At 41.1% G+C, this 11,808-nt stretch overlaps 2 protein-coding genes across 4 annotated transcripts in view; one reads left to right on the top strand and one right to left on the bottom strand.

Annotated features, from left to right (window-relative positions):
* The first annotated feature begins 775 nt into the window (after positions 1 to 775).
* Positions 776 to 4,788, top strand: ifi44f5 (interferon-induced protein 44f5). Its single transcript, XM_025005340.2, has 8 exons — positions 776 to 1,003; positions 1,773 to 2,311; positions 2,394 to 2,442; positions 2,576 to 2,771; positions 2,861 to 3,013; positions 3,115 to 3,286; positions 3,954 to 4,054; positions 4,134 to 4,788. Exons 2-8 carry the CDS (start codon positions 1,831 to 1,833, stop codon positions 4,326 to 4,328), a joined length of 1,347 nt encoding a protein of 448 aa, XP_024861108.1. The 5' UTR covers positions 776 to 1,003; positions 1,773 to 1,830; the 3' UTR covers positions 4,329 to 4,788.
* The window catches only part of rabgap1l (RAB GTPase activating protein 1-like), an 89,197-nt gene continuing 82,177 nt past the window's right edge, over positions 4,789 to 11,808 (bottom strand). For 2 of the 3 annotated variants that reach the window (XM_017413404.3, XM_017413405.3), the window contains 6 exons: positions 9,663 to 9,773; positions 9,319 to 9,423; positions 8,556 to 8,639; positions 8,356 to 8,427; positions 7,600 to 7,800; positions 4,789 to 6,943 (listed from right to left, as the gene is read on the bottom strand). In XM_017413404.3, the coding sequence (XP_017268893.1) occupies positions 6,788 to 6,943; positions 7,600 to 7,800; positions 8,356 to 8,427; positions 8,556 to 8,639; positions 9,319 to 9,423; positions 9,663 to 9,773 (729 nt within the window). In that variant the 3' untranslated portion in view covers positions 4,789 to 6,787. Of the gene's footprint in view, positions 6,944 to 7,599; positions 8,252 to 8,355; positions 8,428 to 8,555; positions 8,640 to 9,318; positions 9,424 to 9,662; positions 9,774 to 11,808 lie in introns of those variants that run through there. The other variant, XM_037974326.1, reaches the window with a different exon arrangement.

Genomic DNA, 11,808 nt, shown 5'->3' with positions numbered 1-11,808 from the left:
GGATTTTGATATTTTAGTGTCATAAGTTAAATAAAATGGTTTGTTTTATTGGTAATTATTTCTTTAATCAATCCCTTTGTCTGATTCATGGACAGGTTTACAGAATTATTAATCTGTATGCAGTAAAGTAAGTAAAATGTCTTTTTTCTGTATTATTTTCTTGCACTGTCACCACCTCTGCCATGGAGGTTAGGGTCCATCGGTGCCATCAGTAGTGCTGGTTGGTTGGTTTGTCATTTGTCTGTCTGTTAGCAGGAATACTTAAAAACTAACAAACAGATTTTGATGAAATTCTCAGGAAATGTTGGACTTGTCACAAAAAACCAAGTGATTAAGAAAGAGAAAGAAAGACAGCGCACACAGACACGTGCAAAGTCACCATCTTCTGCTTTTGTCCTTTGGTGGTGGGCGATTAAAAAAAGAGAGTTTTCTGTTCAGCTTTCGAGCTCACTCCTGACACCACCCTCCTCTGGTGCAGTCTCCAGTCTGCCATCAGTGGCTTCCTGTAAAAGCCCTCACTGATCTGTCACGGCATTCATTTCAAAACATCGTCCAGGTCATTCCATCTTGCAGTGATGATTAGGTTTTATTATCATAGCTTGCTACTTGATGCATTCACATTTTGTTTCCCTGATTATTTATTTGCATAAAAACAGCAACAACATGGATCATTACATGTTGCATGCATCACCAAGGCGTGTCTGTTTTCGGTTTCTTTTTGACTGCCTCCCAAATTCTATATAAAAGCTCAGTTTCATATATCTGGAGGTAGTTGGTGTGAGTGGCCATACTTCTCTAACACCCTCACGTTACTCTGAGCAGGCAGCCGTCATCTGAATCTTTATTTTACTCTAAAAGAAGTTGCTTAACTCGGGTTTTAAAAACACAAGACAGTGCTGTGGAGTCATTTTCACTTTGACTTGTTTTGGTGGAAGATTTTCACACATCCAGCATCAGTCGTTCATTTCTGCTCATCCACCCTGAGCTGTCTCCAAGAAACAAGGTAAGACTAAAATTATTGGTGCAGATTTACTCAAATTTTTGTTAATTCAGTCTTCATTACTTTTCTCTTAATTCTGGGTTATTGGATGTATATAGACACACAGATCTCTGTTAGAAACTACAATATAAATACAATGCTTGGCTAAAAGAAGTCATCAGGGAAGGGAGGTTCTCTAGTGTTTAATGTTTAAGTTAAAAAATAAATTGACAGTTCCCTCATTCTTTAAATCACTGTAAACCAAAACATTTAAGAACAAGATGTGGCTGCAATAAAGGTTTGAATGGCTGTGATTGGAACTAAATTTTATTTATTTATTTTTTTTCAAATGTAGAATTTTAAAAAATCTAAATGACAAATACCTCGTGATTAATGTTGAAAGTAAAAGTATTTTTTTGCATTCAAAATGAAGTGAACTCAATGTGCTGAACAGAAAAGTGAAAGAAAAAATGTAACATTTGGGGCTTTTTTTGCAGTTAAATTAGTTTCTGTTCTGTAGTTTCTTTGTTCTGCTTTTTTGATTATGTTTGTAGTTTAGTCTGTCTGTGTTGCTCCCCAGTTCTCAGTCATCCTTGGTTTTCAGCACTTCCCTTCCATGTACACAGACTTTTAGGATGAACAACATTTTCAGGGATTTTAGTTTTCTGATTCATACGGTACAAACTGGCGTTTATTTTAAGTTATCTAATTTATCTGTAATGTTGAGTTAAATTCTCTTTTAACTTCCCGTTGGTCATTACAGTCTACATTTTTGTGTATCTTTTTTTAACAGTGAGTGGACATCAAAGTTTTCCCCAGTATCTTCTAGACTCAGCAGTTCAGGTAACACTATGTCCGCTCTGAACTCCAAACTAACCAGGAGCCAGCAGAAAACTATCTGCTCTCAGCTGGGAAGTGTAAAACTGAAGCTGCTCCACAAAGCCTCTGTCCATGGTTTTACTGGACCTGCTTTCCACAATCGATGTGACAACCACTGTCCCACTGTGTCTGTGGGCTACAACGTGTCAGGTTATGTGTTTGGAGGCTACACCAGACAAGCTTTTAGTCAGACTGGACAGTATGCGAACGATGACCAGGCCTTTCTTTTCACCTTCAGTGGAGAACAACTCCTCAAGTATCCTGTTACTAATGCTCAATATGCAGTTCAGATGGTTGTCAACTCAGGTCCTTATTTTGGAAATGCACTGGGTTTTTTCAATGGAAGCACACCAGTGGTTTACAGTGCTCCAGGAAATTATTACAACTTCAATGCTGCAGAAATGCATGGAAATGACCGGAACCTGATTGAGTGTGAAGTCTACCAGGTGGAGGGTAAGCTCTCTGAAAAAAAAAAAAAAAAAGATTTTACTGTTTCAGGAAAATAAATGAATAAATAAAATTTCTTCTTCAACAGAGGTCCTTGTATTTGAGAAGCCATGGAGGGGAATAGACTGGGAACCTCTGTAAGATGAAGACACATCTGCATGCAATAATTATAACATATATTATTGCTGTACAATTAACTTTACCCTGAAGATCCAAACCCTCCAACCTCCAACTCTTTCCTTAATAGAAAAATCCTTTCTTTGTGTGCAGGAAGAGGAATGAGCTGATGGAGAGCATTAAAACCTACAAACCCATCGTCGATTCTGTGCCCAAGGCTCGAGTTCTGATGATTGGACCGGTTGGAGCTGGAAAGTCCAGCTTCTTCAACTCCATCAACTCTGTATTCAGAGGCCACATCACCAGCCAGGCCATATCTGGCTGCGCCGCCACCAGCCTCACCACACAGGTGTGTTTCTGACTCCCATTTGTTCTGTTTCCTGTTCCTGATCTCTTCGGGATCATCTTTGTGTTATCCCATCCCTTTCTACCCAATAGTTTCGAACATATTCTGTGAAAGCAGGACGTGGAGGCAAACCTCTGCCCATCATTCTGTGTGACACCATGGGACTGGAGGAAGGCAAAGGGGCGGGGCTTGATATAGACGACATCAACAGCATCCTTAAAGGTCACCTGCCTGACCTTTACCAGGTATATCTAAATCAAGCCCAGCAGGATGTCAGCTGTGGGAAACATGAATTTGGCTCTGGTTAACTCAAACAATCCCCCTCTGTCTCCTCAAACATCTACAGTTCAACCCTGCTGTTCCTCTGCATTCAGAAGCTCATGGTTATCAGAAGTCTCCAGGTCTCAAGGACAAGATCCACTGTGTGGTTTATGTCATCGATGCCGGCAAGATCTCCATCATGCCCACAAAGCTGGAGGAGAAGCTGGAAGCTATCCGTAGAAAGGTCAACCTGTTGGGTCAGTCAGATCTTTTTTCATTGATCTAAAAGCTTTGATCAATCAACTTTTATTTATAAAGTGAGCAAAGTGGTGAACAGGTCCACAGCTTAAAACAACCAATAAGCTACATGGAGAAATGAGAACAGCCTGATCATTTCTGCTCAGCTGGAATTAAAAACCAATATTTAAAAAATGGGTCTCTAAAAATGGACTTCAAATCATCTAAAGCATGTGTGTCAAACTCCAGTCCTCGGAGGTCGCTGTCCTGCATGTTTTAGATGTGTTCCTGCTTTAAAACACCTGGTTTAAATGGATGACTTGATGATTTGGTGAGGAGGTGATTAAACTATTTGAATCAGGTGTGTTGGAGCAGAGAAACAAGGAAAACATGCAGGACAGCGGCCCTCAAGGCCTGGAGTCTGACACCCCTGATCTAAAGTATTGGCCATCCTAACAAGAAGAGGTTGATTGTTCCAGAGTTTGGGAGCAACAACAGAGATGATCTGTCTCCTCCGGTCACAAGGAGAGTCCTGGGAACTTCCAGAAGCAGCAGGAGCTCTGAAGCTTTTAGACCTAAAAGACACTTTTACAAGTCCAGTTAAATGAAACAAATTGTTTTAAAAGTGACTTTTATCCATAAAACTTAGAGCATGTTGTAAAACGGCCTTTCTCTTTGTGTTTGTAGGGATTCCTCAGCTGGTGTTGCTCACTAAAGTAGACGAAGCGTGTCCTTTGGTGAAAGAGGATCTGAGGAACATCTACAACAGTGGATACATCAAGGATACAGTAAGAACTGTTAGCATTTAACGCTGGAAACAGCAAGTTGACGTTCTGAGTCTGACTCGAACTGTGCCGTGTGCCCCAGATGCAGGAGGTCAGCGCCAGGCTGGGCGTGCCGCTGTCCTGCGTCGTTCCGGTGAAGAACTACAGCGAAGAGCTGGAGCTGGACATGAGCTGTGACATCCTGCTGCTCAGCGCCGTCGTTCAGATGCTTCGCTTCGTTGATAATTTCTTTGACGAGATCAGTGACCGACTGAGCAGCGTTGAAACTAAGGATTAGGTCTTTAAAATAAAAAAAGATGGGTTTGAAACATACAGTAGGATAGTTTAGGCTCATAAAAATGTCAGTAGTTATACTTTTATTCAAGACAGCTACGGCTTTCCTGACCATATAGTCAAACATAATACAGATCTAAAAACATCCCTCCAGGATTTCGCGGGGCATTTTTCTAAAAGTTGGGTTAAAGTTGCGGTGTTTTGCGTTAATAGTTGCGATCGCGAAATCCTGGAGGGTCTGCTAAATGCTTGCATTAGTTATCAAATCCTAACCTGCAGTTAAAAGGAGCATATAGCGAATTTCTGTTCAAATCCAACATATTTTGGGTGTAGCTGTAGAAACTTAACATTTATGACATGATTCACCGTGCAGTATGTTTGAGATGTGAATGTGGAAGCATTTTTTCCTCATGTTTATTGAACGTGTTGCTTCGGGTTGTCAATAAAAGTTCAGAGGACATGAATGAACAGAAGAACTGAAGTTTATTAATGCAGCTCAGACAGATCCAGTGAAACAGGACTGGTGTTCCAGCAGACTGTAAACTACACAACAAACACCTTTAATCTGACTCATCGGCTGCTTCATACTCAATTAGAGCGGATTATAAATTGGCAGCAACAGTCACCAGTTTAAAAACGGGAACAAACATCTTAAAATAGTGTTTAAAATATCAATGTTTTGTTAGTGCACATGACAGACCGGGAGCTCCCTCCGACATGGACAGGGTCACGTTAAACTGAACGACAGCAAAGAAGGAGCACCCACAGCTCACTGGGATCAGACTTTAGTTTAAGATGGAAAGTCAGCATTGCTGTGAGGTTGGAGGAGGGGGGGCACAGAGGAAGACAGGGGGGGGCTCTTATGGCACAGCTGATCCTCTCCAGTTCAGTCGGACGGCTTTTCTTTCTTCAGCCAACTGCTTCAGTCATGAACAGAAAAGGCAGTGACGTGAAGGAGGAACTGTTCACCTTCATACAGTTACAACGCAGACACACACACACAAAGTACACGTGGGAGTGGTCTGAGTCCAAAGGCTGATTTTAGTGTCAACCGCAGAGAATGAAGCACAGCAGCTGGCACCTAAACTCGAGCATGATAACATGAGTTACTGCTGGAGTAAAACCAACATTTTGGCAATGGCAAATTAGTTTTTGTTGTATTTACTGTCACCTTTCTTTGTTAAATATAAAAGTAAACTGATGCAAACTAAAAGGGGAGATGATTCGCAGTGAAGACGGCGAGAACTTCTGGCTTAAGACTTAAAACAATACAATTTCAGAGCAACAAAAAGCAAAAAGTGTCTTGGCACAACCTTGCAGAGAGTCTCAGGAATGTTTGGCAATCTTTCTACTTAATGTTCTCAGACAAAAGGTGAATAAAAATGAATAAACTGAGCAAAGTGTAACAGATGCTTAATATCTACAGGGTGTCGGATAACGAAGCCTAAAACTCAGTTTGTCTTAATTTGGGACGAGCACAATAGAGAAAATTCAACATGTTTCAGTTTTTAAAGCTAAAAAACAGGCAACTGAAGCTGATATGTGCTGTAGCTTGTTTAGATTTTGACACAAACGTGTTTTTTTAACACTATGATCGTGGCAGGAAATAAACTGAATCATCCAAAGTTTCTGTTATGATCAAACTTGTCACAGATTAATAATGCCACAAATAAATGCAAAACAAAGTTAGTGCTAGGCTAAAAGTTATTAAAACTCTTAATAGTAAACACTGAGATAGTAAAAGATCACGCGCAGGTCGTCACTTTTTGGATCCTCAGCTTTTGGACTCAACCAGACCACCGTCTGTGCTTACATTAACATCGACAGAGATGACATTCATTTTCCAAACCGTACAAAAGAAATAAGAACTTTTCCTTGTCTTTTTCTGTTTTTTTTTCCTCTTAAAGAACTGTACAAGATAATTAAAAAACGTATTAATTAGTTATACATATTTATATACCAACATTGTTTACGTTATATTACTATAAAGAGTTGCAGTATTCCTTTTTCAGAGTGCTGGGACGTTTCTGTGCTGAAGATCTATATTAAACAGGAAGTGTGTAAAACCACTGATGATGCGCGAGCTCCTAAACTCAGGTCCTATTTGTTAGACTGAGAACAGGATTTTCTATCTGCAGTAGCAAAAGGTGGCCACAAGGTGGAGCTAACTGACCTCTGAGACAGATTTCGATACGCATGCTGAGGCTGAATGAGAACTACTGAAGTTTAAACTAACGTCAGACCTCAGCAGTGCCTAAAGTCTGTTCGGCTGTGAAGCAGAGAAGGTCAGCAGACACGTCACGGCGTCGAGGATCCCGCCCGCCCGCTTATCTACAGTCCAAGAAGCTCGTTTTCCCACCTCCTGGAGAAGGAATACTGCGGTTTTTTCCTGCTAGTTGCTTCAGCTTGTGTTGCTCGGCGCTAGTGTGCATTCTGCTGGGGTAAAAGAGGGAGGGGGGTCGGCTAGGCAGGCCCGTCCTTTGGAGAGGACGGCGGATGGGACGAAGAGCTGGAGGAAGAGGAGGCTGAGCTCTTCAGAGACCCCAGCGTCTTGCTGAACCATGAGTTCTTGGCAGCCTGGATTTCAGTCATCAGGACTCCCCGCTGATGCTCGAGCTCCTGCAGGAAACATGAAGACGTCAGTGAGCAGAACCACGCAGACACACACACACACACACACACACTTCACAGCAAGAGAATCATCCTGACCTAAAACAAGCAACAAAAAAACAAAATTTAAAGCAGGAAATACAAAATAAAAGGCAGCAGTTGCACCACCTTATATTTCCGATCTAAGGTGTTAAAACTTGAAATTCTGGAGCAGGTTTGTTCATGGCCTTACAGAGGAAATGATAAACGGACCAATAAATAATGTGGATTAAGAGTCGCCTGGAGATCAAACCTTGACTTTAAAGTTTAGGTTTGTTGTGCGTTGTTTAAATAGTCATCCCTGATATTTCTGTTTTTAGGCTTTAAGCCTTAACATGTAAAAGTGTTAAACTGCAACTATATGAAAGCTGGTCCTTAATTTATGTCTTTGTTGAAGGTCCTTATGTTCACTAATGAAGCCTCAGAGAAAAGCCAGTATTCTGTTTAAAGTCTGCTGTTCATGCTTTCATTTTCTCTTCATTATTTAAATATTTTAAAGTTTAACACAGGATGGCAGACTCATAAAAGCCATGATTTACAGGTACCATTGGTGACACTGACTTAAATCTATTTCCTTTTCCTGTTAGCAGCTCGGACCGTCCCGGTCCTGTCTCGGTTCTGCTGACCTGGATTCGACACTTTGCCTCCACCAGCTGGAGTTTGGTCTGCGCCAGCTCCAGTTCCATCTGCCTCAGCTGCTCCTTCAGCCCGTCCTTCTCCTCGTCCAGCGGTTCGTTGGACGTCCTGTCACTGTCGGGGGAGGAAGCCTGTAGAGAGCCCTGGGTGCTGAACAGGTCCTTGCAGCGCTCGCACCCCATGACTTTATTCTGCGAGACCACACCACCACAACAGGATCACTTTTTACCTGCATTTGTTTGCCGTTATTAAAGAACAGCTAAATGATAACTGTGGAGAACAAAACAAATTGGAGTCACAGCTAAGATCATGCTGCTAAACATCAAAGCAAATTGAAGTATTTAGCTCGTATATTTACTGTGTATCAAAATCTTATTTCTTAATGTCTCATCTTCTGTGACTCAAATCTGGTTCATGACTAGTTTGGGATGTTGCCTTTCTACATTTGGTCCTCTCGTTTCACTGTGATGTACTGTTGCAACACATTATAATTAGAGTGAAATAACAAACATCCTCCTCCACGCCCGCACACAGCAGCCCTGCCTATTTGACTAGAATCGAGCATTTGTGTGGGATTATCTGTGGAATCCTGTTCCTTCTGGGTGTGACGGTGGACAGACCTGGGCCCGGCTCACTGCCCGACTGAAAGCCAGAACACGGCCAATTAATCCCCGATGTCTGATACGACATATCGCGGCTTTTGTTGGGAATTTAGACGTCTGCTGTTCGCTGTGCATTCATCTCACCCTGACGATGTCGAGCTCTTCTTTTGTTGCCGCCTGCTGTTTTTCCAGCCTGGTGCTCAGCTGGGAGCAGATCTGAAGCAAAAGGGAGGAAAGTAAGTTTGACACAATCAAGCTGTGGAAATTAAACGACTTGTAGTTCACATAATTACACTTGTGTCCAAGCTGAAGTTTAACTGAGTAAAACAAAGTTATACAGTTACCTGTTTGTATTCAGCTATGATTGCTGTGGTTTTCTTGATCTCCAGCTCTGCCTTTTCCAGTTCCCTCCTGAACACCTCCTTCAGCTGATTGAGAGAGAAAGATTTAACCTCACCGTGTAGTTTGTATACATTAGTTGAGCCTTTATCAGCTCCTTCTGTGAGCAGTGGTGAACTATAGACCTAAGAAGGTAACTCAGTTATTCATCTCATAAGGTCTTTTAGCTCAGATACAGTTAGGACCAACTTTCTCCACTCTCAGTGTATCGTTGCTTGTTTTCACTCAGGTTGTGTTTTATTGCTCAATATTAAGAAAACAAAGAAGATGCATTCACACACTGATGGTTATTTTGAAGCAAAAACTTAATTAATGTGATTTCCTTTCAGATTCTTGAACGTCTGCTCAGTAAAATGGAGCCTTTTTATTTTTAGGTGCCCGGTTTCAGAGGGTGGAAAGGTGCAGCAACTCTGTGCCGTTTTAGAGAAAACCTAAATGTTTTTTTTACAGTTACTGTTTTATCATCATGACACAGCTGAATTGAAATGAAATTAAAATATTCTGCGTGCTGTCAATAAGTAGGAGAGACAAACAGAATCAGCAAAACTGGAAGCAGGACTCTGAGTCAACAAATAAAGTCAGGGATCTCTGTGTCTTTCTAAGCAGTCCTGGAGAAAAAAGGTGAATTTAACTGAGGGCGTTGGATCAGCTTCACCAGATTAACGCCGATGCTGCGCCTCTTTGTTTGAGCGGTTTGAGACGTGTTACCTGAGCCGTCTCCTCCTCCTGCCGCCTCTTCTCCTCCTCCGTCTCCACCAGCCGCTCCTTGGTGCTCAGCAGCTCTTTGTTCAGAACGTCTGCCTTGTCTTCAGCCTGAGTGGGAGCACACACACACCGCTCAGTGAGGCCTTCTTTCACCGGATGGTCATGATTTCATTGTAACTCAGAGTATAACATTTCTAATTCAAGCACAGAAACATCCTAATTTCCCCTACAGATGTATCCACACAAAGGCTGGATGGAAAAAATAATAAATAATGACATAATGGACAGTCGGGATTCTTTAACCTGTTTGGAGAATTTATTTATTCATCACATTTATTATTTGTTACCTGGTCCAGGTCGTTCCGGAGGGCGATCTTACTGGTGACCAGCTCATGAGCCAAGTCATCATTCTCCTGCTCCAGCCTCATACTGGCCTCCTGAAGACGCCGGTTCTCCCTCTGCACACACACACACACACACACACACACACACACACAGATACAGAGTGTGTTAAGTGTCCTCACTTTGCCTCAAAGTTTGTTTCAATCTCAAATTTTCTCAAATGACAAAAAAAGAGAGAAAATTCCTACATTATAACACTTATTTCTGTTCTAGTTTAACTGTTTTACTGAGAACATAACATAAGGTGTGTGTCGTTTCCACAGACACACACCTTATCTTAAAGTCGACTCTGTGGACCATTAGTGGAATCTCATGACGAGCGGTCAGGAGGTAAACGGTCTCACATGATGTGCATCGACGACAAAAGAGCAGTTGTCATGGCTGTGAGCGGTCATCTGCCGCTTCTACCACCGGGACATTTTCTAATCCTCGACTGATCAAACAGTCCACTAACAACTCTTACATAACGTCCCATTTAATTAAGTACAAACGCATATTAACAGCTGTGAGATATAAATATTTAGGAGACTTTATACTGTTTCAGCAGGAAGGGAGAATAAATGAGATCAAGTGAAACTACGAGATGCTGTGTCCAGCTTTGTTGGACAAATCCTTCCTGTGTTATTCGAATTAAACACTTTATTTTAAACAGTTTATGAGGGCAAAGACAACCTACGACTTCTCCTATGTTTACATATCATAGTTTGGTTTAAAACAACATGAACCAATCCTGCTTTCCTACTTATCTGACAAGAAAATTCCCTCATTCAATGTTAAAACTAAGAATAGGAATAAAAACGATCTTTTAGAGCAGCGTCAGCTTACCGAGCGCCTGTTTGTCCACAGTCAGAACAGCGTCCTCACAGAGCGTCCAGAAGCCCAGACTAAACTCCAGCAGATGATCCCGACAGTTTCACTTTCACGCGGGACATTTCCCAACCTCGCCTTCTCTCAGTCTCCCTCTCTCAGATCCTCTCTCTGATCCTTGGATTAAAATGAGTGAACTGTACCAAGCGGCGGTAATCTTGTTGTTTCTTCTGTTACTAAAAAAATTAATTAATAAAAGCCCTCTTTCCTCTCTGCTAAGGCAGCTCGGTCAAGTCTAACATCTTATCTACAACGAAAGTCTTCCTTCCTTCCTCTCCTCCAGAACCGACACGGCAGGAGAAACGTTTCCCTTCGGACAGAAGTTTAAACCTTTACTCGTGTTGTTACTGGATGAACACAGAATCCTGAACATCACAGCTGATGTGGGGATTTTAGAAATTACAGTATTCCGACACATGAAGTCCCATCCCTGTCATTATATTTATTTGTCTTTTCCTGAAGCTATTGTTTCCATCAAAACTGTTTTTAATAACATTTCAAGCACATCAAATAAAAATCAGGACTTGATTGATTTTCGACAGCTTCGGGAACGATCATCATGTTTTACTCAACAACTGAAGCTGGAGGTTTATATTTGGAGAAATAAAACCTAAATCCACTTTGTAGAGATTCTCTTACAGTCACACACTTTAAATTTTCTTATTCTTTGAAAGGTTTCTCATGTATAATTCAGGAATTTGGCTTTTTTAGGTGTCTTATTAACGCTGATGAACCGGTCACTGATTAGTTCTTTTTTAAGTGTTAAGTGCAGAAAAGAAGAGAAAAGGAAAGTAAAGGATTCCAAGTTAACCTAACTAAACTAATTTTCCTTTAAACTCATCATGGTGTGTGTTTAACGCAGCAGACAATTATAAAATGAACACAACTTTAAGTTCAACAAAACGTTCCTGTACTGGATTTATCAAAACTAAAAGAGCTGAAGCTATTAGGCTTCAATCATCTGTTTCCAAACCAGGTTTATAAGATTTAAGACGCCTACATAAGTTAGAAAACACACCTTTTAGGAGCGTTATCATTTCTTTCAAAATTCAACATATTAGATACAATAATCTTAATCTTGCAAAATAAATGATCGTCTTCAAATGCAGCAGAGATTAGAGCCAAAACATCCTCCTCGGAGCATCTGTTGTTATGAAAGTGAAGCTTTATGAAATCATTTATTCTCTTCTGCCAACAAATATTAAACATGGTGCTCTTCATGAT

This window comes from Kryptolebias marmoratus, linkage group LG24 (assembly GCF_001649575.2).
Source record: "Kryptolebias marmoratus isolate JLee-2015 linkage group LG24, ASM164957v2, whole genome shotgun sequence".
NCBI classification, from domain to species: Eukaryota; Metazoa; Chordata; class Actinopteri; order Cyprinodontiformes; family Rivulidae; genus Kryptolebias; species Kryptolebias marmoratus.
Note: the sequence above shows the minus strand (reverse complement) of the source record. Positions and strands in the feature narration are given on the sequence as shown.